General features: G+C 51.0%; 1 protein-coding gene across 5 annotated transcripts in view; it reads left to right on the plus strand.

Moving 5' to 3' along the window:
- Positions 1 to 25,150, plus strand: part of ABR (ABR activator of RhoGEF and GTPase) — a 186,820-nt gene that overhangs the window by 124,585 nt on the left and 37,085 nt on the right. For all 5 annotated transcript variants that reach the window (XM_072740983.1, XM_072740991.1, XM_026016288.2 and 2 more), the window contains 11 exons: positions 3,394 to 3,501; positions 6,060 to 6,120; positions 10,888 to 10,940; positions 11,515 to 11,655; positions 13,687 to 13,808; positions 15,345 to 15,510; positions 19,418 to 19,540; positions 19,882 to 19,957; positions 20,430 to 20,534; positions 21,664 to 21,738; positions 24,649 to 24,746. In XM_072740983.1, coding sequence (XP_072597084.1) covers positions 3,394 to 3,501; positions 6,060 to 6,120; positions 10,888 to 10,940; positions 11,515 to 11,655; positions 13,687 to 13,808; positions 15,345 to 15,510; positions 19,418 to 19,540; positions 19,882 to 19,957; positions 20,430 to 20,534; positions 21,664 to 21,738; positions 24,649 to 24,746 — 1,128 coding nt within the window. The remainder of the gene's footprint in view (positions 1 to 3,393; positions 3,502 to 6,059; positions 6,121 to 10,887; positions 10,941 to 11,514; positions 11,656 to 13,686; positions 13,809 to 15,344; positions 15,511 to 19,417; positions 19,541 to 19,881; positions 19,958 to 20,429; positions 20,535 to 21,663; positions 21,739 to 24,648; positions 24,747 to 25,150) is intronic.

Genomic DNA, 25,150 nt, shown 5'->3' on the forward strand with positions numbered 1-25,150 from the left:
CCAGTACTCCCCCTGGAAAAGGAATTGAATTCATCCCTTCCTGCACTTCCCCCAAGATTTTTCTTTTTTGCAATTTTGGCCTGTCTGGGGTGGAGATGCACAGGACTCTGGCCTTGGCTTCCAGTTCTCATTTTTCCCTCTGGCTCTCCTGGCCCCCCCACCTGCCAGCTTCCTGCCAGCTTCCTGCCACCTTCCACCTGCCCCACCTCTTTGGGATCTGGAGAAGCACAAGGATTCTGCAGAAAGCAGAGTGGTACAGGGTGGGTCTCAGGGGCAGTCCACTTTCCCCAGCACCTTGGTGGGATCCCAGGAGGAAGTCCCATAGCAGCTGAACCTCCTTGCTACTTCACTGCAAAATATTTAAATCAGAAATTCTAGAGAATAGGGATCCCTGGGTGGCGCAGCGGTTTGGCGCCTGCCTTTGGCCCAGGGCGCGATCCTAGAGACCCGGGATCGAATCCCACATCGGGCTCCCGGTGCATGGAGCCTGCTTCTCCCTCTGCCTGTGTCTCTGCCTCTCTCTCTCTCTGTGTGACTATCATAAATAAATAAAAATTAAAAAAAAAAAAAGAAATTCTAGAGAATAAATGTAGCCAACAACTGTGCATTCATCTCAGAATTAACAGATGTTAACTCTGAAGATAGGCAGAAAGACTTTTTTTTAATATATTTTTTTAAGATTTTTATTTATTTATTCATGAGAGACAGAGAAGGCAGAGACCCAGGCAGCGGGAGAAGCAGGCTCCCCACAGGGAGCCTGAAGTGGGACTCAATCCAGGGACTCCAGGAACATGCCCTGGGCCAAAGGCAGGCACTCAACCTCTGAGCCACCCAGGTGTTATGGGCAGAAAGACTTTTTAATCAAGAAAACAAAGCATTGGGATCCCTGGGTGGCGCAGCGGTTTAGCACCTGCCTTTGGCCCAGGGCGCGATCCTGGAGACCTGGGATCGAATCCCATGTCGGGCTCCCTGCCTAGAGCCTGCTTCTCCCCCTGCCTATGTCTCTGCCTCTCTCTCTCTCTCTCTCTCTCTTTCTCTCTCTCTCTCTCTGTGATGACTATCATAAATAAATAAAATTTAAAAAAAAAAGAAAGAAAGAAAACAAAGCATTATAGATGAAGTCCCTCTTTCCCTTCCCCTTGCCCTTCTGCTCAGCCTGGAAGCAGCTACAGGAATGAATTTGGTGTGTTGCCTTCTGGGCTGTGGTTTGTATTTTTATTATATATCTGTATCTTCTTACTGTATTACATGTACTTTTAAAATGTATATGTTTTATATATTTTGCAATTCCATCTACATTTGTTTGGGAAGTTGTCAGTGTTACTACACACAGATCTAGTTCATTCATTTTAACTGTAGTGTGTGTGTGGATTCTCCTGTTTGTTGTGAGCATTTGTTACCAGCCTTTCCACAGGAGGAAGGATGAAGCAGTGATTACCCTTGCTCACATTTCCTTGAGTACACATGTAAAAGTTTCTCTAAAATGGTGCTTCCAGTAGAAATATAGTGTAAGCCACATATATAATTCTAAATTTTCTAATAGCCCCCTATACTTAAAAGTAAAAATAAACACATGAAATTAGTTTTAAGAATATATTTTATGGGACGCCTTGGTGGCTCAGTGGTTGAGCATCTGTCTTTGGGTCAGGGCATGATCCCCGAGTCCCAGGATCTAGTCCCACATTGGGCTTCCTGCATGGAGCCCTCATCTCCCTCTGCCTATGTCTCTGCCCCACTGTATGTCTCTCATGAATAAATAAAAAAAATCTTTTTTAAAAAAGAAAAATATATTTTATTTTTATAAAAGAAAATGTATTAAGCCCAGTAGATCCAGAATATTTTCATTTCAACATGTAATCAATATTTAAAAATTAATAAGATAATTTACATTCTCTTTTATACTGTATCTAAGCCTTTGAAATCCAGTGTGTATTTTATACTTAGAGCACATCTTGGGGAACCTAGGTGGCTCTGTCGGTTAAGCGTCTGACTTTTGATTTTGGCTCAGGTCATGATCTCAGTGTTGTGAGACTGAGCCCCCTTATCAGGCTCTGCTCTGGGTGTGGAGCCTGCTTAAGATTCTCTCTCTCCCTCTGCCCCTCCACCCCCTCTTAAAATATATATATATAATATATTTATAATATATATAATATATAATACATATAATATATTTATATATTATGTCCACGCAGACACTTACACCAAATCTCAATTTGGACTAGCCACATTTCAGGTGCTCACTGGACGCAAGTAGTGATTGACTCCTGTACTGGACAGCAGAGCTCTGAGGTTTGTATGTAGAAGTGGATTTGCTAAGTAGTAGGCCGAGCTGTGCATATTTTCAGCTTTATCAGTTATTGACAAATTACTGTCCAAATAACAGTACTAACACCCCCATGAGCAGTCTATAAAAGCTCTAATCCCCCCTCCTCCCTCATTCTTGCCAACCCTTGATATCATTAGACTTTTAAATCTTGGCCAGATTGATGGGGATGAAATAGTATCTCGTGGTCTTAATTCAAATTTCCACCCTTTACTCTCCCAAGAGGAAATATATATGCAAAGCACAGAGAAGACTTTCCATAAATATTTGAGGAACTGAATTCATGAGCCTTGGTTTCCCCATTTGCAGAAAGGGGTGATGGTGTCTGTTCTGCCTCACAGAGATGAGGTTTTGTGTGGTTGTTAAGTAGTGGAGAGCTTTTGTGTTAGGTCCAGAAGGACAGGCAAATGTATACTGAGGCAGGTCAAGTCTCTGGTTCCCTAAGAGACAGAGGATATGAGGACAGGGACCAAGAGAGCCCAAGGAAAGTGGGGACCACACCATTTTTTAAAAAGTAATCTACACCCAACATGGGGCTCAAACCCACAACTCCAAGATCAAGAGTTGCATGCTCCACTGACTGAGCTGGCCAGGCACCCTGGAACTGCACCTTTAAATGCTGTGCCTTACACTCAGCATGGGGAATGGGGTACAGACCTGGCCATGCTTGCCCTCCCAGCTCCAGCTAATTCCAGAATATGAAAGACACGTGAGGCATTAAGGGGCTTCAAACCCTGAGAGACCTTTATGATGCTAAATAAAGCCAAATGCTGTTGAATTTCTCACGTGCCAACAAAGGCCCTGCCCTGCTCTCCCCCAACCCCCCAGTGCCCTCTCCTTAACCTTATTGGCTGAGCTGGTTTCCATGGAAACTGTCAAGTTCAAAGGGATACTGTAGTATGTACTGTAGTATCCAGCCTTTCCCCTCTGTTCGCACATAGCCCTTTGGAGCAAAGTTAGAGGTTCTGAGTGTTAAGGGAGCTCCAGGAGCCCTGTTTACACTTTCATCCATTCATTAATCCTGTCTCCCATCCCACTGCCCTCCTCCCTCTCTCCTCTTCTCCCTGCAGGCCAGCCAGCTTGGCGTGTACAAAGCATTTGTGGATAACTATAAAGTCGCTCTGGAGACAGCTGAGAAGTGCAGCCAGTCCAACAACCAATTCCAGAAGATCTCTGAGGTGGGCAGCTCTCTGCACAGCCCCTGACAACTTGGAGCCTTCCAGTCTTCTGGCCTGTTGCCAGTTAGGGAAGCAGTTGCCCTGAGGGTAACACTTAGAGAGTAATGATTTGTTTGATTTTGTTATTCTATTTAGGTTACTCTTATTAAAACAGAGGAGACAAAATAGGGGAAAAAAAGCAGTATTCTCATGCACTGTGGTGACCTTGGGCAAGTCACTTCCCTTCTCTTGGCCTTATTTCCTTTCCCATCAAATGAGGTATCTGGATTCTTCAGCTCATCCCAAACTTGCTTGATAAGAACCACCAGGGGCACTGTTTAAAAATGCAGATCTTCAGATACCTTCCCTCAAGATTTAATTCGGAGAGTTTGGGGTGGGACCCAGGAATCTATATTTTTAACAAACTTCTTAGGTGATGGTGGTCTCTTAAGAGCTTTGCAGTCCCCCCGACAGAGAGAGGACTGGGGCCCTTTGTGTGGAGAAGCAGCACTAGCCCCTGCCACTGCAGCCAAGCCTTCCTTCCACACTCTGGAAGGAAGCAGGGCAAAGATGCTAGTGGCAGGGAGGAGCTCTAATATCCTTCAGGAGCCCAGCCCAGCCTACCTCTTTGGTCAAAAGAATCTCTGTAAGCATCCCACCCCTGAAGCTGTTGGCCTCACAACCCCAGCTCCAAACTTGGGTCAAGAGAACCTCTGGTTCTAGGGAGGGGGAGCTCCTTCTGCAGTTTTGGAAATTCTGCCTTACAGGCCTCCTTGGACCTTTTGCATTCCCATATCCGCTCTGATGCTAGAAAAGTTGGTGAGGTACCGGATTGTGTTTGTGAGACTCCTGGGGTTATGGGTTATACTCCAGCTTGGAATCAGCTGAAAGGCAGCATAAGAGCTGGACAGATGGAGATGAAAATACCAGCCTGATTATAAGTAAAAGGCAGATTGGAAAAATCTGGACTTGGATTTGTAGCCACATTGGGCTTGCTGATGCTTCCTTTCCACAGTTAAACACATCTATCAGAGATGGAAACGGGGAGCTAAGCTTAGTTTCTTCTCCCGGACCCAGCCAGCAAGTGAGTCACCCTCTGCCTAGGAGGACAGAGTTGGGTAGGGAAGTCCCTGTCTGTGGAGTCACAAGGCTAGAGAAATGGTGCTTCCCTTCCTTGCTCCCAGCCCTTCCTGGGAACAAACTGGATATGCCTGATTAGCTGCTCAGGGGAGCAGAGAGTGGTGAGCCTCCTCTTAGCCTAGGCCGACTGCCCCTTCTTGGGTCAGCAGGAACCCCTGCATTCCCCAAGTCCTTCTGGAAGCCTGCCATCCCCTTGGCCTGCTGCCAGGTGGCTTCTCACCCTGACTCATGTGCTCATGCTGGCCCTTCCTACTGGCACGTCCACTTAATTACTGCAATTAGGGCCCTTCTCTGCAGTGGAGCAGTTTCCTACCTCTAGGCTACACTGGGGTGGGTGATGGGCATGGAGACAAATTTCCTGAAGCAGGGAATCCAGTCACCAGCCAGAGACACAGACCTGAGGAGCTGAGTAACCCCCTTCTCCCCACCCCACACCCATGTTCCGTCCCTAGGGGTTTTTTTATGTTGAGAAAGAGCTTGAGGCAGGAATAGGAAATGTGGAGCTCCCACTGCCTGGGCCTTCCTCACCTCCCTTCCAGGCAGAGCAGGCAACATCACCTGGGTTCCTGACCTTGGCCTCACCTCACCCTGGCCTCCCTGCTGACATCCCACTTGGAGGTGCCTGCAAGTGAGGATTGCATGACAGCTCCAGTTGCAGGCCATCGTGGTCTGTGGCCAAGGGCTAGAGCTGGAACCTCTCTCTAAAGGCAGAGAGAAGAGGATCAGATCAGCCATCCCTAGTTTCTTTCCAGCACTCATACCAGGTCACTTTGCTTAGGGTTCAAGGAGGGGTATTGCCTCTTCATTGCTTGCAATTTCCTCCCTGATGCTAGCACCCATGGTGTGGGGAGTGGCAGGTAGGGTTGGGGGCTGAGTGAAACCCTCTCGGTGTGGTAAGATATAGGTGAGACTGCCCTGTGCTCAGTCTGCCCTGGGTGCACTGCCTCCCAGCTTGCCCCTGTGCACATGGGCACAACCGGTTGCCCCTTATCCCCAGGGCTGCTCATGCCCTAAGGTGCAGGTACATCTGCTGTTTGTCCTCTCAAATCCCAGGTACCCCAGGCTGATGTGGACAGACCCGTAAATAGTGGCTGCTGCTGGGGGATCCAGCTCTTGGCCCCTCTCTGGAAGGCCCTCAGAGTCACCAGGGAGGGGCTTTAGGGGGTATGTCTGAAGACCACCAATGTTAAAGACCTCTCTGGCACCCAGAACCCCTCTTTCTTGCCTGCACCCAGCTTCAGTACTCCACAGGCTCCTGGAGATCATGAGTGTGGCACAGGAAGTCGAGCTCATAAGTCAGGGAGAGACCTGTGCTTTGGAATTTGTCCTCCTATCTGCACTCTGGGTTTCAGAGCACTTCTTGCTGCTCTGTCCACATCAGGGGGATGGGGAGGCTCAGAGGGCAGGCCATATAGTGATTCCTCCCCTCTGTTTGGCAGGAACTCAAAGTGAAAGGTCCCAAGGACTCCAAGGACAGCCACACATCAGTCACTATGGAAGGTACTCTGGGGACCGGGTTGGGTAACAGTCACCTTCCTTTGTCTGGTTTCTGTGGACTATAGTGCTCTGCTCGTGGGAGCATGTGCACGTGAGTGTAAGTGTGTGTGTGTGTGTGTGTGTGTGTGTGTGTGTGTGTGTGTGTTGCACAGACGCGAGGAATCCAGCCTCTGTCCCTCGGCAGCCAGCCAGCTACAAACGTGCTCCTCCTTAGGATGCCAGCAGGCAGCTCTCTCCCCTCCTCCCCTCCTCCTCCCCCCTCCCGTCTCTCCACGCACCTCCCCTCTGCGCCCCTCCCCCTTGCGAGAGGAGCACTCTGAAGCGGCTGCTTGATTCAGGCTGTGCAGCAGCAGCCGACAAGGTGGCTGAGTGGCCAGGCTGCTGATGGGAGCCTCCGAGCGATGGCCGCAAGCTCCTGCCGCTGGGACGGAGGCTGCCATGGAAATTCTTCTCATCATTCGCTTCTGCTGTAACTGCACCTATGGTAACCCAGGCCCCCCTCTCACGGAAGGTGGTGTAGCTTCCCACCTCTGGGGCTGGCTGGAGTGGGCTTATTTGTGGCTGGTGAGGTTGGGGGGGGCAGCAGTGAAGGGGGGTACAAGCGGCTGGATCGGTGTTTACCCCTGTTCTGGCCAGCATCCAGCCTGGAGTTGAAGTCTGGAGCCATCCTGGGCAGGGTGGCTTGGAAATGGGGGTGGGGGGGATTGGGGAATGGGGAATGGGGGAATTGTGGCGTGGCTTAGGAGGGAGTAGGCAACTTCCTGGAGATGCTGTTAAGGAGAGAAAGTGACAGCGCTGTGCCTGCAGGTGTGGCAGCCCTGGGGCTGGAGGGGGGGTCAGCAGGGGCCGCCAAACAGTGGCATCTGGTCTGGGCAGCAGTGCCTCTGCCCAGGGGGGCTCCAGCTCCTGCTACAGGGACAAGTTGGGAGTTTCTTTGTTTCGGGGAGAGAAAAGAAGAGGTTGAGCCGCTAGGGTATTGTGTGCTCCGAGTGCACATGCTGCCTTCACAACATTCTCTCCTCAGAACTGTGGTGATGGGAGAACAGGGCCACGGTTGGGAGAGCAGGAGAGAACTGGGTTCCCAGAGGGTGTTTCTAGCTAATGGAGACCCTCAAGCTAAGGTTCTGGTGCTTCGTGCATGCTGGTGGGAGAGGGGGGCGTGGCAGACCGCTGCTCTGTGAAGGTCATGTACTCACCGGTCAGTGGAAGGGACCCAGAGCAGTCTCTGGGCAGCTTCTTCAGCAAGGGGGTCCTGGGACAGGCATGTGCCGTCAGCCGGCGCTTGCTCAGCCCCGGCCGAAGCAGGCCTAGGCAAGGAGGTGTCTAGAAGTGGACCCTACCTGCTGAGGCAAGAAGTGCTTTAGGGATGATCCAGGCTGCCTTTGGCAGGGGTGGGGGTCAAGTGTTGCCTCTAGGCAAGCTGCCCTGGGCCCCACAGTGTGTTGGAGTGGCAGGTGGCTGGTTTTAGGACCTTCTTCCCTCTTACCAGGCGTTTTGTCTGCACCCTCTCAGTCACTTTGCCTTCACATCTCCGTGGTAACCTGGAGCTCCTTGGCGAAGGCTGAACAGAGGGGGGTGGCAGTTTGCTGGAGGAGAAATGATGAGGTTTCTTAGGCTCTTTCTCAGAGGCCACTGTGCTCAGGGGGGCTATTGTCCACTCACCTTCTCAGGCTGTCCTGGGCCGAGGATCGCTCTGGTTGGAGGAACCCCTGGGCCGCCCCTCTCCAGCTGCTGCAGCAGGACAGCTATGGGATCTCTAGTCACTGGCCAGAAGCAGCCCTGTGCCCCACCTGCTGGCTCAGATTCTGACAGGCTGGGGTCAGGAGGAGAGATGGACTTGAAATTGGCCTGTTTGAAGATCAGAAGAGAAATGCTGGCCTAGGAGTAGGTCAGGTCTCAACTCTGCCACCTTAAAAAAGAAATGGGATTGGTCCTTGGCTTCCTCTTCCCTCCCCAAAAGGGAGTTTAGTCTTAGTGATACAGACCTGGACCTGGAGTTCAGTGTTTCTTTGGTTCCTGAGATGCTGTCTTTGAAGTCAGCTTCAAAGTGGGGAGGGAGGAGAGAACGAGCCCTTCCCAACCACACTATTTAGGATCTTCTCAGCCCTTCCAAGGGAGGCTGCTTCTGGGGCGCCCCGGGGGAGATTCTACACTTGGGGCTCACTCTGGCTTAATGGTTATTTGCTGAGCATCCACCCTGCAGATCTCTGTGCCAGATGCTGGGGAGGGGGGTAGATTCAAAAGGAAGTCATGTGTGATCCAGCCCCCGCCCCCCAGGAGGGGACTCACCTTTTGGTAACAAAAGAGACAAGCTTACCCACTCCTTCCTGGTGAATCTTTCCAAGAATCCTCCCAAGGGTCACTGAGCTTTTACAGATGCTACCCTCCTGTACCAAAGAGCTCAAAGTTAGGAGCATGGGTAGACCTGCGTTCAAAACCCAGCTACCATTGGCACCTTGTCATTGTGAGCAAGTCACATAACTTCTCTGTGCCTTAGAGAGATTTCCTCACCTGTAAATGGGGCTAGTGATAATGGCTTCTCTTTTTAATCAAAGGAAATAGTGCATATAAGATAGTGCCACTAGACACAGTAAGTACCCAGCAAACTACAGAGAGGCCAGTTTGCTCACATCAGCAGTCTTTTAGGCACTGTGGGTGTGGTCTGCAAAAGTGCTCACTTTTGAGTCAGGGAAGGCTCCCTGGAGGAGGTGGGGAGACAGGCATTGTAACTTGGTAAGTGGTGTCTATCTCAAGAACAGGAATGGCATGGTGAGGAGAAGGGAGGGTAGGGGAAGCAGCTGGGCCTGGGAGAGCCATGGAACAGATGATGGGGGGAAGGGTGGGGTCCCCTGCATTGCCAGGGGAAGCCAGTGCACAGGGGCCCTGGGGAGCACAAACAGAACATTGGGGTTGTTCTTCCTCCCCTTCTTCCCTCCATATCTGACTGTGGCCCCAGGGCGCTCCTCCCACCTTTCCTCCTAGATCTTCTCCCCCAACCTGGGCAGTCATTGCATATCCCCAATCAGGTAGATTCGAGGCAACCGCAGGCATATTAATAACCCCTCTGAAACCCAAGCCACCTTTGTTTAGATCTCTGAGCTTAGTCAGAAACCTCTTCCTCCTGGGACCTGAGAGAGGGACAGAGCTGACATGGCAGTATCAGCTATCCCCGGGCTGGAACTCCAGGGCCCACCCTGGCAGCTATCTGCTGAACTTGCACTTTCTTTTGGGTCTTTGGGGTTCTCGGGTGTTATTTCACCCTGAAGATGATCTGAGCCACAGGTGGGTACTCTAGTGTCAGTATGGAGTCCCCCCACCTGGGCTGGGAACTGGGTTCCACCAACCCAGGATACCCTAAGGCTGGTCCTGCTGGTCTTAGCTCCCCTAGACCATGAGGAGGGTCTCTAGAAACTGCTAAGTTAAGAGGGGGCTACAGATAAGTCACAGGAAGTGTGTTTGCATAAAGAGTGGTTTTCAACCATGGCTACATACCAAAATCTGCAAAGGAGCTTTTTAAAAAATGCTGATACCCAGGTTCCAACTAGCAGAGCCTGGGATTTAGTTGATGAGGTGGGGAGAGGGGGACAGGCAGCTGTTTCTTTCAGGGGCAGCCAAGCCAAAACTGCAGATAAGGCTCATGGCATACCACTGAGACTGTATCTTCTTCACAGCCAGCAGATAGCTCCCTATAGCGTCTGCCTAGTGATGCGTGGGGTATTTCTGTCCAGGGTTCCAGGGAACCCTTTGGTTTGGAGACTGGCTAGGGCATGAATGGTGGCTCTGGCACTGTCATAACCAGCATCCCACCCCTTCCTGCCCTTGTGGCAGGAGAGCAGAGGTCATGACCCCATGGACAGTGACATCCAGGTTTAGGACTCAGGCTGAACCACCTATGTGGGGAGGGGCAAGCCACAGCTGCTTGCAGGAAGCTCTGCTGGAAAGTGTGGTCAGCCAGCTGCTGCCTCCACCTGTCCCTACTGAATCCCAGCAATCCTCATTTGGTGTCCTGGTTGGCCAAGGGCTGTGGGGAATGCCCCATGCTGAGTCTGAACTCTTTTCCCCAGCCCCTTCAGCACCCCCAGAGGCCCCACCTGAATTCCTTCAGGAAATCTTTGCTGTCTCAGCTGCCACTTGCTTGAGAGCAGAGCCTTTGTGCGAAGGGCTGGCCTGCCTCCCTGGCCCTCAGCCTGTCTTAGGCCTTTGTTGGGGAGTTTGATGACACAGAGGCTAATCTTCTCCTGGAGATGAGACCAGCCGTGTGGGTCAAAGCAAAGCCTGCCATGTCCAGCTGGTTGGTGATGCCAGGCCTTGGACCAGAGGAGTATCAGAATGGTTGGCGTGGGGGAGCTGCCTTCCCTGGAAAAACATCTTGTCTCCTCCCTGTGTTCTGAGGTGCTGGGTATGTCCGATATGCACTAGAGCTCTGTGGGGCAAGGCTAGGGATAGCCGTATGATGCAGGCTTAGGGGTACAGAGGAACATCTTCATCCATTCTGAGCCTGGTCAGACAAGGATATCCTGAGAGATGGCCCTTCAAGAGGTCACATCTGATAGGAGACATCATGAGGCAGGTGGGAGCGGACCTGGGTTTCCAGGGCTAAAATGTCTGACTGTTGGCACTGTCTGGCCCACCATGGGAAAGAATGGAGCTGTGACTTCCTCCCCGTGGGTGTCCATGAGGCAGGTGGAGGGATAAGGCTCATCTCTAAGGTGTCAAGCTGCTCCCCATATTTCATCTGTCCTGTGCCCTTCTCCCCACCTTTGCCCACAGCTCTGCTCTACAAGCCCATTGACCGTGTCACCAGGAGCACCCTGGTCCTACATGTAAGTGTCAGCCCCCTGAATGGCTAGAGAGGGGTTAGAAGTTTCGTGGGAGATGAGCCTTGGGTGGTGGGCACTGGAGTCACTGAGAGCAGCCCATGTGGGGAGCTGGACAGCGAGGCCCTGACTACCCACCTGGCCTGTGGTGACCACACCACTGGGGCCAGGGCCCAAGTATAGCTTGGCTACTAAGCTTGACATTTGGCCAAATGTGTCATAGAGGCAGGCACTTCCTGCCTCCCCACCCCTTGCCCAATGGTCTCCAGGGTCCTGGGAGCAGCTGTGGGATGGGTAGAGGGGTGTTTCTCCCAGCTGTTTGGGGAGATGAGACTCCACCTGTCTTGCTCTGCCCAAGGGAAGAGTTAATGACTGCAGTAGTAATAAAGGGGCACCCCTGCCCCCACCCCTGCTTCTCTGACCCTCATTTTTAGCTCAGATTTTACAGGCATGACCAGATTGGAACTTGGGTCCCTTAATCCCCCACCTTGGAATTCCTTTGGTGAAGATTGAGTCCCTACTGTCTTCTCGTTGAGCCCCAGAACTACTGCCCCCGACTCACCACCCCACCCCTTCCCAGGACCTGCTGAAACACACACCAGTGGACCACCCAGACTACCCACTGCTGCAAGATGCCCTCCGCATCTCCCAGAACTTCCTGTCCAGCATCAACGAGGACATCGACCCCCGCCGAACTGCGGTCACAACTCCCAAGGGAGAGGTGAGCTCAGGACCCAGCCTGGCTTTTCACCCAGGCTGAGAAAGGCACAGCAGACCACATCACCCATCCCTGCTGTCCTGCTTAGATGGGCACCACTGCCCTATCCTCTGTGCCTCTCCAATCTTCATCTCCCATGCCCAGCCAAGAAAAGGTCTTCAGGTCTCATTTATCTTCATAATAATCCACTAGAGAGTCTCTGCAGATCTGACACAAGGCCATAAGTGTTGGAACCAGATCATTCAGCAGGGGTTATCTGTCTTCAAGCCTGATGTGCTGTCCCCTAGACCAGGGAAACCAGGGGCTCTGGCTATCACATTATTGAATGTAAACACCCACTGTAGGCAGTATGATGCCCCCAGGGTCTCCTGGAGGGTAATGGCTCAGCCTGAAGGAGCCCAGGGAATCTGAGAGCAGGAACTCTGAGCTCCGTGTTAACAGCCTGCATGAACAGGTGGGCAGGAGGTAGGGAGCAAGCCATAAAGCAAGACTTTATCTTGAGGACATAACTGAACTGTCACCACCCCCCCAACCCAACCTGAAGGGTTAGTACAGTTAATGTTATAAAGCAGATATGAACAGTTTGAAGGACTGGAACCAATATTAACTGACAAACAACTTCCACCTAAATTATCATAAAAATGTTTAAGTAAAAAAAAGGGGGGGGAGGGAGTGATGAGGGTTTCAGATTGAACAAGATCCTTACATTTCATCTAATACATTCAGTCCTGACTAGAGTATACCAAAATTACTACAAAAGTAATGAAAAGCTGGAACAGGAGGTGGCCAAGGCTGTCAGGTTGCTGGAATGTCCCAAGGACAGATGTGGTATAGCAGCTCCAGTTCCTTGGGGGCCCTTCTTCGTGGAAGGGCGGGGATACACCAGAGAGGAGAAGCAGTGTGAAGAATTGGAGGGACAGTTACCCATATGGGTCAGCAACCTGGCCCTTATTCAGTACTTCCTGTCCAGGAGAGATAATTAAGTGGCATTTAGGAGTGAAGACTGGCTGGGTTTATGCTCCTTTGTTACATTTGTGAGCCTCCAGTGTCTCCTAGGGAGGGAAGTAATGAAGGGGTCTGGAGCATGACTAATGAGGCACAGAGAGCTGTCTCTGTGTACAACCCTTAGCCCCGGTTTACAAACCCTGGAATGTCACTGGTTGGTTTGACTCGAGGATATCTGAAAGATCTCCAGAGGGTTTAGAGCACTATCAGTTTCAGATCATTTTAAGTACATACTTTCACCATGCTCACTTACATATTGCAGCATATGTAGGTCACACAGTATATAACAAACATGGGATAGGCTACGGCAGATTGTGACAACCCCTGAGAAGCCTGCTGGCTGTGAGGGTGTCAGGGCAGGAATCCTGGAAGTTCTACATGGAGCACAATGCTCTTAACCATCCAGAACCCAGGTTAAAGATGGCTGCAGGTTCCCCCAGGAGCTGCTACAGCCCCATCAAAGGTAGCCAGTGTCTCCCATCCACCTGAGGGAAGTTGTAAAATCTTAACTCACAGGTAGCCTAAACAGACTGAGAGGGTCTGTGGGTCACTGTTGAATTGAAACAAGATCAACTTCCTAGGCAGCGTTGAAGAGGTTCCCAGGGCCAGGGGGCAGGGTGTGAGGGAGCTAGACTCTGCTTATTATGCCCCAGTGTGGAGGAACCAAGTCATTCTGGACTAGGGTCTATCCAGGTGAGAGCCATTGACAGCTGCAGGAAAATATAAAGCTACCGTTTATTGATCACATATTATGTGCCAGGCATTGGGCTCTTTCACATATACCATCTTGATGAATCCTATGTAACAGGGCTGCCGTCATTATCCCCATTTTACAGATGTTAAGATTGAGACTCAGGTCAGGGAATGTGCCCAAGATTACAACCAGAAAGCCCATTGTGTGACCTTAACCACCAGGGACCATAGCCCCCTCCCTGAGGCCCCTCCCAGCTGGCTGGTGTCCCCAGTACAGGCTGGGCCCTGGGTTGACTTCCCCTGAGCAGGTGGGGGTGGGTGTGCCATCTCCCTCAGACGCGGCAGCTGGTGAAGGATGGCTTCCTGGTGGAAGTGTCGGAGAGCTCCCGGAAGCTGCGGCACGTCTTCCTCTTTACAGATGTTCTCCTGTGTGCCAAGCTCAAGAAGACATCTGCAGGGTGAGTCCAGGGGCAGCGTGGGAGGCAGCTAGACTCTGCCCCCAAAGGACCCCCCAGCACCAGGGGCAATCTGCATTTATTTTTTCCTTTTAAAAAATATTTTAATTAATTTTATTTTACTACATGCCCCTTTTCTAAAAATAAATCATGTTTTTAATTATAAAGATAATATAACCAAATCACAGGGGGAAAACCCATCACCCATCGAGCATAGCATCAGTCTCCTGCTGCTATATTTCCTTCCAGTTTTTTAAAACATTCTTATGTTTCTTCATGTACTTGTAATCAGAGTGAATACCCAATTTTGGTCTCTGCTTTTTCCATTTCATGTCATAAGCATTTTCCCAGTCTCTTCCTATTCTTCATAATCATCCCTTTACTTTCCTGCGTGATGTTACAAGTGGATATGCCATAATTTACTTAAGCACTCTCCTTTTATTAGACATCTCTAAATTTTTGCTAACTGCAATTCAGTGAATATTCATTAAATCTGCTGTCATTATTGGGTGCTTATGCCATGCCAGGTGCCATGACAAATGCTTCGACTCTATTATTTCCAGTCTTCCCAAAAACTCTCACAGATGAGAGGAAAGTCTTAGAAAAGTGAAATCAGTTGCCCAAGGTCGCATAACTAGAGGTAGAGAAGATGGAATTTGAACCTTAATCGGACCCGAAGGCTGCTTTCCACCTCCATCTCTGCACCCAGTGAGCGAGGTCCGCCCTGTGCACTGAGCAGAAGAGGTTATGCAGAACTCATTCCCACATTCTCCCACCTCCATTTCCTTGCCATCTCCTGTGTGCCAAGTACACTACCTCACAGTCCAGGGAGACAAGCCTCATGCCCACCTCAGCACTAGGGCTAGAGCAAGAGGTGCAAGCCTAAATCCTAGGGGAAGCGAAGGAAGGAGAGGTTAGTAGTATGAGTGCACTTCAATAGAGGGGGTGACTCCCTGGAACTAGATCACAGATGAGATCATTCTAGAGCACAGATGGCAGTCATAATAAGCAAACACATCTATGCCTTTAGTCTTTTGCCCATGACAGACATTACTAATGAACCACAGCACTATTTCCCACTGGGCTTGGATGTGGCCTTATAATCTTCCGCCCAGGACCCCACGTGACCTCCATTGATCAGAATTGGCATTAAAAATAACGTGTGTATTCCATCTCCAGCGGAAAGGACAATGACTATGAGCTAAGTATAGATAAGCTAGGGGGAGGGGAGAGCGTGGGATGGAGGATAGGAAAGTGTTAGAGGTTTGGGATGTTTAAAAACATCAGTCCTACTGGGCCTGGAGATTGGCAAGGCCAAGTTCCAGAGCCCTCACTGCCGCTTGACTTTAGACCCCAACTGTCATTTCTCCGCATGTGGGTTTCCTGATCAGACTCCTCAAGGACACAGATCATTCTTGCCTGTGACAAATTCTCAGCAAATCCCTCTTGGTTTTTTTTTTTTTTTTTTTTTGTTCTAGCAGTTCAGGCTTGCAGAGCCAAGTTCTCTCTCGCTCACATCTCTCTCTGGCTTGTTTGCAGGAAGCACCAGCAATATGACTGCAAATGGTACATCCCCCTGGCCGACCTAGTGTTTCCATCCCCTGAAGAGTCTGAGGCCAGCCCCCAGGTGCATCCCTTTCCAGACCATGAGCTGGAGGACATGAAAATGAAGATCTCTGCCCTCAAGAGTGAAATCCAGAAGGAGGTGAGCAGAGCCTGGCATCTGAACGGAGATAGAGAAGGGGAAGAAGGCCCTTCTCCTTGGGGCCCTTTGAGCCAGATGTGCCAGGGTGGCAGAAGGTTTGAGAGCCTGATAAGGGAGACAGGATGCAAGAGTAGGAGACCTCAGGTACATGCTCAGGAAAAGACTGGTGGTAGCACATAAGTGCTGAGCAGATGAAAGGAGGACCAAGAAGTCACTGTTCAGGATTTAATGGGGTTAGTCGTGGGAAGTTTCCTAGTGTATGACAAGCACCATAGAAAAGGAAGGCAAGAGAAGAAGGCTTTCTTAAGGAAAAGCAGGGAGGATGCCAGAGAAGGTGCTTGAGAGGCTGCTCAGAAACGGACAGATCAAGTGGGCAAATAGTAGGGAGAGATACAATAACACAGTCAACATGCTCCTGCCTGATGTAAAAATGCACAGATGCTTGCACCCTAGCCTAGAACTGAAATTCTTCTCCAGCACATATGCAGCATTTACACACAGCAATCGTGTATTAAACTTGCAAAGGAAATCTGAAATTTCAAAAGCACTTTGTTGATTTTTTTAAAAAGTAGGTTCTACACCTAACATGGGGCTTGAATTCATGACCCTGAGATCGGGAGTCACATGCTCTACTGACTGAGCCAGCCAGGGGCCCCTAAAAAAAGTTTGATAGCATATTTCTGGACTACAGTACAGCGAGATTAGAAATCAACAACTAGAATACAGCTAAGTATATGCCTAGAAAATTAAGACTTTCGAGGTAGAGAGGAAATCAAAATGGAAACTGCAGACTGTTTAGAACTGCATGAAAATGAGAGCACTCCTATTGGAGTGTGGGTGTGACCAAAGCACTCTTTAGAGGAAAATGGATAGCCTCCAATTCATATGTTTGAAAACAGTGGCTAGAGTAAAGCACCCCTGGGAGGCAGCTTCCCCACACGTGTCACAAAGGGCAGGGAGAGGCCTGGCCTTCCTTTTTCTACCCGTTGGCTCAGCTTAGGCCTCACCTTTCAGGGAGCCTTCCTTGCTGTGCACCCACCATAGTCTGGGTTGGACACTCTGCTTTCCAGTACACCCTGCAGTCTGCCTCTTCCATTTGCTTTATAGGTCCCAAATTGCAGTTTCATAGGCCACTTTCTCTCCCCACCCCCTTGAATTTGAACTCTAGTGAAGGCGCTTTCTTCAGCTCTATGTCCCTAGGACTTAGCACGTAGTAGGTGCTTCATAAATTGTTGTTGAGGAATCCATGACCAGGTGGCTTTTTTTTTTTTTTTAAGATTTTATTTATTCATGAGAGACACAGAGAGAGAGAGGCAGAGACATAGGCAAAGAGAGAAGCAGGCTCCCTGCAGGGATCCCAATGTGGGACTCGATCCTGGGACTCCAGGATCACGCCTGAGCCAAAGACAGATGCTCAACCTCTGAGCCACCCAGGCGTCCCCTGACCAGGTGGCTTCTAAGAATCCTTTCAGCAAAAAAAAAAAAAAAAAGATTCCTTTCAGCTTTGACATCCCTCTTTGAAGGAGAGGAAGACCACAGTGATGACCCCAGGGGGGTCTAGGGCAAAGGGATGACCTAGGACTGAGGGTCTCACTGGGGGCACATCTGCTCAGAGGGGCACAGGTATCCTCCTCCTGACTGGCCAAGCCCCTCCCTGCCTCAGTGGAGCCTGTTTCCCCAGCCAGCACTGCCTACCAGCCCCACCCAGGGCATCCTGCATGCCTGTTTCTCCCGGTCCTGGTCGCTGGTGGACTTTGTCTCCTCCCTCCTGCCCCAGGTGTGCAGACATGGCCTTCTGCTCAGTCGAATCAACACTTCCTGAACTCCACTGGCTGCTCGCTGCAGGGGTGTGCCAGACACCTCACGGAGCTCCTTGTCTTGCCCGTTACTGACCTCAGCATGTGACACGATGTGAGGAGAGTCCCTGGGGAGGCACATTGTTGTTCTCTGAGTCACAGGAGAAGCAGTGATTTATTCTTTTAATAATACTTTTTGAAAACTTATTTTTGTTCTCATCACCACATAATACTGGCTTGTTAAAGCAAGAAATACAATACTGAAGCACACAGAGTGTAACAGATTATCACCCCCCCCCCCCCCCCGTTGTTAACAGTTTGATATGTATTCTTCTCGACTCTTCTGTGCTTATGCTGGTGTGTATGGTTTTTGTTTTTTGTTTTTAATGAGACTAGACTATATGTGCCATTTTGCAACTTGAGCTTTTCACTTTATTTTTGTGCATTATAGAGCTCTCTGGATCTGTCAGGTTCTAACAGCTGCATCCTATTCTGTTGCTTAACTGTGCAATGATGTATGAGATACTTAGATTGTTTCTGGTTCTTTTAACAGGCAAGACTACAGTAAACCTGACTGTATTCCTATTCCTCTCTGGTAGCTTCCTTACAAGGGGATGGCTGGGGCAGAGGGCTTGCTCTAATTGCCAGGTTTACCTCTGGGAAGATTGCAGTCCATTGTGTACCCCATCAGCAGTGTGAGAGTCACTGTCCCCTCCTACGCTGTCATAACACTGGCTGTGAGCAGTTGTTACCATTGTTGCCAGTCTAGTGGGTAAAGCAAGTCCGTAGAGATGAATTCTAACTGAGGAACTTGAAGTTGATGCTGGAACAGAAACTTGAAGCCTCATAACAGTTACAAAAAGGGAAGGAATCCTTCATAAAATGTAAAGTTGAAGAATTGGGCTGAGACATAAGGGCTTATTAAAGAACAAGAAATAGGGGCACCTGTTTGGCTCATTCAATTAAGTGTCTGCCTTTAGCTCAGGTCATGATCCCAGGGTTCTGGGATTGAGCCCCGCATCAGGCTCCCTGCTGGAGCCTGGTTCTCCCACTCCGCCTGCTTGTGCTTGCTCTCTCTCTCTTTCTCTGTGTCAAAGAAATAAAAATCTTTAAAAAAAAAATGAACAAGGAATAATACTGTGCGGCTGAGGTGAAACGTACAGGGTGGGGCATGGTAGGGTATTTGCTGGGCACAGAGGCCCCATGTGCCAGGCCAGCAGTTAGGGTTTTGCTGAACGGCATCTGAGGTTTTTAAGCAGGGTATTTTTTTTTTAATTTTTTTTTATTATTATTTATTTATGATAGTCACAGAGAGAGAGAGAGAGAGAGAGGCAGAGACACAGGCAGAGGGAGAAGCAGGCTCCATGCACCGGGAGCCCAATGCGGGATTCGATTCCGGGTCTCCAGGATCGCGCCCTGGGCCAAAGGCAGGCGCCGAACCACTGCGCCACCCAGGGATCCCTAAGCAGGGTATTTTGATGGTACCAGTCACCAGTGATTTATTGAGGTGACTGAGTGATGACGTGGTTAGGCTAGTGGCACTGCAGGAAGATTCTTATTTCTCACAGTTACCAAGAGGAAGGGGCGCATCATCCCACGCAGGGCCACAGGGGAAGCACCAGTTTGGGGCAGGATGCCAAAGACACAGGGGGAGAACCCAGCCCAGAGCCTGTATTGTGTCTGCCATAGGAAAGGAAAGCAGGCAGAGGCAACTGCTTAGGACTAGGGGTTTGAAAACTCAGTAGGGTCTGGGCTCTGGGGTGGTCCCTAGCTGCCTGCTACCTGGCCCTGGGTTATTTAGGACAGAGGAATATTGGGTCAGTGAATTGGGGGTAGGTAGAGGAGGTGTTTGGGGGCATGAACCCAGGCCTGAATGGTTTATCCATGGAGGTGTGTGCACAGAGAGGTCCTTTACTATCTTAGGGATCAGCTTGCCCTAGGAGGGGTAGTTTTCTCCTTGGCCAACTAGGCACCCCCAAGATAACAAAGCATCATAAAATATAAACAAAGGAAAAGACACGATTAGTGCCCAAGGAAGTGCTGTGCATAGAGCTGCCAAGTGAGGAGTGAAGTGTGTGAGGGAAACCATCTGTGCCCTCTGGCCCCCACAGAAAGCCAACAAAGGACAGAGCCGGGCCATTGAGCGCCTGAAAAAGAAGATGTTCGAGAATGAGTTCTTGCTGCTGCTCAACTCCCCCACGATCCCATTTCGGATCCACAATCGGAATGGAAAGGTCAGGGAGGGGTGGTGATGGGACCAAGGTGGCCCCCTTCCTCAGTCCAGGGCTGCCTGTTCTCTAGGGCTCCTATCCATGACCTGTGGGAATCAGGGACTCGGGCCCAATTCCCAAGGATGTTGCCACAGCTCCTGCCCCTGGACTCCCTCCCTGGGCTGGTGAGGAGCCAGTGCCCCCTGCTGGCCATCGCTGGCACTGCCACTCCTGTCGCTGGGCTTCCAGACAGGGGGCTCTCCTCCCAGCTGCCCCCTTGGCCAAGCCTCAGGTGCCTGGGTGAGAAGGAGCCGGGAATGTGCTTGGCCATGTGGTCACCCCGCTGAATTCTCATCTCTCTTCAGAGCTACTTGTTCCTACTATCCTCGGACTATGAGAGGTCGGAGTGGAGAGAAGCCATTCAGAAGCTACAGAAGAAGGGTAAAGTCCCACCCCACTTCGCGCTTATCTGTGACAAGAGTGGCCTCTTGCGTTTCCATACATGTTCACATCCATAGTCTCCTCTGTGGCCCTCACAGTCACCCCATGAGGTATCAGGGCAGGTGGCACTTAATTGATGTTACTGTTCACCTAAGGCCAAAGAATGAGGTGATTTGCTTAAGGGCTTGAAATGAATTAGTGACAGGACTGGGCCTGGAGCCCAGGCTTGTCTCTTTTTCTTGCTCCCACTGTCACTCACACACAGTCTCGAGCCTTTTCAGTTAGACTCTCCCATTCTTTGCCCTCTAACAGAACCTATCACTGTCCCCATGTCCCTACAAGTCTTTCCTTCCCTTCCAGTGACCAACTCTGCCCCTAGACCTAAGCTTCTTTCCTGCGGTAGCCCCCAGAGCAGAACAGCAGGTCCTAGTGGACCTGTGATGACATCTTCCTTGCTTGGCTTCTCCTACAGATCTCCAGGCCTTTGTCCTAAGCTCCGTGGAGCTCCAGGTGCTCACGGGATCCTGTTTCAAACTTAGGACTGTACACAACATTCCTGTCACCAGCAATAAAGACGGTAAGATTTGGAACCTAAGGTTGCCTCATCAGCAGGTCTAAGCCCCCGGGGCATTCCTGGAGCCTCCTACAAGGACCTAGCCAGACACAGGGGTGTAACAACTCACTGGCCAGGTACACAGAGAGCTTGAATAGGGGTTGTTCTCTGCTGGGTTTCCAGATGGTCCCAACTCCTCCTTGGCCCTCTCTGGCTTGAGAGAAGAACCTGACACCTTCATGCACTGGAATCATGTTGCTAATATGTTTGTGAGGTAGTCAGACAATGCAAGCAAACGACTGAAGCATGGGATGTGGGGTGGTGGAGGGGAGAAAGGGTAGGTGGATTAGCATATGAGAAATAAGGCCAGAAGTTTCCAGGGACCAGGTCTTGGAATGCCAAGCCAGGGAGTATGTTCAAGCCGAGGAGACTATAGGATGTTATTGAGCAGGGGAGAGCTGTCATTAGGATGGGTCCAGAATGGGTGGAACCTGGTTGCTCATGGGTGCTGGGAAGGGGTTTTGAAGGCAGGCTCTCCTCCCTATGTGGGGATTATCTGCCCCTGTCCCAAGAGAAGCCAGACTTATATTGGTTAATTTTTACTTGAAAGGCTGCACTGAGGAGGACAGCCAGGGGATAGGCAGGATTCCAGGGTGGGAGGAAAAGTAGCCCTGGTATGGGGTATGAAATTGTGTGAAACCCCTGGCCCAAGGCAGCCCCAGTGGCTCAGCGGTTTAGTGCCGCCTTCAGCCCAGGGTCTGATCCTGGAGACCCTGGATCGAGTCCCACGTCAGGCTCCCTGCGTGGAGCCTCCTTCTCCCTCTGCCTGTGTCTCTGCCTCTCTCTCCCTCCCTCCCCCCCCCTCTCTCTCATTTTAATTAATAATTTAAAATCTTTTAAAAAAATTCTAAGAAACGCCTGGCCCAGCAGGGAAGGTGTGGACTGGCCTTCCAGGCCAAGTGAGGGAGAAGGGGTACCAGCTCACTTTCCAGGAAGCAGTGGACTCTGGAAACTCCAGCCACCAGGTGGTGCTGTGAGACCAAGACTCAGACTGTGTCTCCCACCCTTTTGGCCTTCCTATGAGCTGGGGTGAGAAGGGGCTGAAGCCCGCCCTCTCACCAACCCTTACCCCAGGGGCTTTCTTCTCTTACAGACGATGAGTCTCCAGGACTCTATGGTTTCCTCCATGTCATCGTCCACTCTGCCAAGGGGTTTAAGCAGTCAGCCAGTAAGTACCTCTGACCCCCAGCCCTAGGAAGAGTGGGGAGCCAGTGTTCATCCTTTCACAGGAAGTCTCCATGGACCCCTTGCGTGGGGCCTCCCACCGCCTACCACCTCTCTGGTAGGCCCCAGGCTGGGGCCCTGACAGCCACCCTGACATGTGGGTAGGCATTCCCCCAACGGTCAGGAACCAGCTCCTCTAGGCAGGAGGATCATTCCTGCTTCGTGTCTCCAAGGTCTGCTCTTCCCTAAGCCCTCTCCAACTCTTGGGTGTCTGAAATCCTGCACTCGTCCCCGGCAGATGTGGGGAACATGCTATGTGACCCCCTTAAGAGGTTAAGGCATGTCTCTTAACCTCTCAGGGCCTCAGCTTCTTTCTCCGTAAAAGGCAAACACACTTGTTAATACTGACCTAAGAGCAGGCTTAGATATGACCGAATATGTGCAGTGCCAGCACACTGCCACACACATCCCTTTTTCTTTCCCCTTCATCACCATCTCCCAAATCTTTGCAGTTCTTAGTGTTTAACAAGATATAGTCATACTTTTTTACCTAATGTTCCCGCATAAGAATTTATGAGTCAGTTAGACAGCCAATAGTTTCTTACCGTTTGCCAGATGAGAAAACTGTCACAAAGGGACTGAACATTGCAGAAGATCACAAACCCAGGGCTCCTGACTCCTGTCCTCTCCTTCTGCCCCTTCCCACCCCCTTCTCTCTGCCTCTGGGGGGTGAGGTCTGCCCTGGGTCTCTCTACCTACAGTCCACTGCACAGAAAACAAGGTGTTGGCTCGCAAGCAGGCATTTGATAAACATTGATGGTGAAGTTCATGCGGTACCTTACTGGTGTGTGCCTGGGTACCTTGCTAGGGGCTGGAGAAAATGCAAACATGGCCAGTGTCTGGACGATGCCTTGGCATGTTCTGGAGCCTTTTCAAGTGCATTTTATGCTCTGATCCTCCTGACATCACTCTGAGGTCCCTGATACCATCCCCACTTACCAAAGCCCATACTTTTCACTTTAGAGCAGCATTCTGTCAGGATGGCCAGGACCACCGAACTCACCACTCAGCCTGTGCTGCTGGTACACATGTGGCAGCCTCCTGGACCCTCCCCAGACACACAGAACCCCCTTCTAGGGGGCACTTCCCAGGAGTATTCCTGGTTAGTGAGTTCTGTAGGGCTGTTCCGCACACCTGAGTCTGTGGCCCACTGTGCCCAGATGCCTCACCTGTTTGCCAGGATGAGCCTCAGGGAGCATGGCCATTGGGGGTGCAGTGGCCCACTCTCCCAGAGCAGATGTTTTACCTCCCAAACTGAGACAGGGTAGTTAGACATGAGGTGAGCTGTTACAGAATCTCTCCTGACCTCCAGGGTGTCCTCACCTCCTTCGACTGGCCTCCTGAGCCACTTACATGTTCACTCTGACTCAGTAGGGTTAGGCCCCATGAATCTTCAACCATGGCTCTTTGTCCTGATATGTTCATTGCCATCTCCACAGTCAGGCCTGGGGAATAGGCACCATTGTTAGTTCTGTTTTATAGATGAAAGTGCTAAGGCAGAGAGGTTCAGTGATTTGTGCAGAGCTAGGATTTGAACCCAGTCAGTCAGACTCAAAGACCTCCCTTCTGTTATGTGAATGTTCCCTTGACACCTGACAGTGTTCACTCACATGAAAATCAGTAAATGGGGATAGCACTCCATCTCTCAGCCACCCAGACCTCCATCTCTCAGCCACCCAGACCTGCTCTGGGGTGCTGAAGGTCTCTCGTGTTGTTCACCTGTTAATCTGTGCCCACATTTCCCGGTGTGCTCTGATGCCCAGCTATATCTAGTCTGCGTCATACCCAGGCAGAGATAACTCGGGGGCAGCTCCATCCATTCTCACTTCTGAGGAAAGCCCTTTAATGGGGGCCCAGGAGGGGCATGTATGTCCATCCTCTGACCTCTGCCCCTTGATTCACACTGCAGAGGGTTGGCTTAAATAAAAGCACCTCCAGTGCACCCTTCTATGGGGATACATCTGTGGCAGCTCCCATGGAGAGGGACCGGTGTCAGGGTCTTAGCCCCAGAGGGAGTGTTTGGCTTTGCAGAGGGCCTAGGGTGGCCACCCAGGGCTGTGGCTGTGTCACCTGGGTCTGAGAGTAGAGGGGAGATTTTCAGCCTTAAAGGCCATGGTTCAAGGTAGAGCCACTAGGGCAGGCTTCCCTTCCTCCTCCCCAGCCCTCCACCACTTTGTTACCTGAAGCACATGGGCAGTGGTGCCTACTGTGTGCTGGCCCCTGTTCTTGGTGCCAGGGGCACACCGGGGGCTGGGAAGACAAGGCTTCTGCCTGTGTGGTATTGGTGTAGTAAGGGGAGACAGACAGGCGGAAAAGATAACTTGAGTTAAAGTCAAGTACAATGAAGAAAACAACAAATCAAGCTTTTGGAATGTGGGGGGTATTTTTGGTTTTCACAGTGAGTGGGGGTTCCTCCAGATTTTCATTACCCAGAGGCCAAATGCCCTCCAGAGACTTCCACCTCAAATGCCAGATGTCCTGTTGAGGAACCTGGGATGGGTGGGAGAAGGAAAGGGGGAGAAAGGACTTTTTTAGCCAGCATGGCCAGTGAAAACCTTGGCTAAAGTTTCAGCCAAGTGGGGATGAGGGATGAAGGGACTGAAGGTGTCAGGGCCCTCAGGTGAGAGCAGCTGGGTAGGTCGGAGGGAGGAGGCCAGAGTAGCTGGAGGGTGGAATGAGGCGGAGAAGGGTGGAGCCAGCTAAGAAGAGGGCGGAGAAGTGGGAAGGAGCCAGAACATGGAGGGCTGTCCTACAGGGATGTTGTAGGGGACAGAAGCCTTTATTCCCCTTTCCATCCTGAGGTCCTGATCCAGGGGCCTCACTCTGTGTGTGTCTCTGCCTGTCCCCGCTGCAGACCTGTACTGTACCCTGGAAGTGGATTCCTTTGGCTATTTTGTCAGCAAAGCCAAAACCAGGGTGTTCCGGGACACGACAGAGCCCAAGTGGGATGAGGTGAGTGGAGGTGGCTGGCATCCCCCTAGGGACCCCTGAGCTTGTCACCAAGTATACCTGCCCCACTCCCGGTGCTCACTTCCTGTTGACTGGGGGTGGCCAAGCCTGCTGGCTGGGTGAATTCTGTCTCCCCAATCCCCTGCCCTCCACTCCCCGCTCATTTAAGTGTCTGGTATTGTGTTTACGTCTAGACTTGGGGTTTTCATCTCAGGCCCAGATTCCACTTCATCAGCAATTTGGAGGCCTCTGGAGCTCCAGAGAGGGGGGAGGTTCCTCCATGCCTTATGATGTGCTCCTCATGGGCCTTCCTCACCCCCTTCTAACCCATGCAAAGTTGGGGCCCACACTTGCCAGGAAGCTATGTGTCTTGGCTTTGGAGGTTCAGCATTGTTGTACTGTCTTTC

Source organism: Vulpes vulpes, chromosome 2, assembly GCF_048418805.1.
Source record: "Vulpes vulpes isolate BD-2025 chromosome 2, VulVul3, whole genome shotgun sequence".
Taxonomy (NCBI): Eukaryota; Metazoa; Chordata; class Mammalia; order Carnivora; family Canidae; genus Vulpes; species Vulpes vulpes.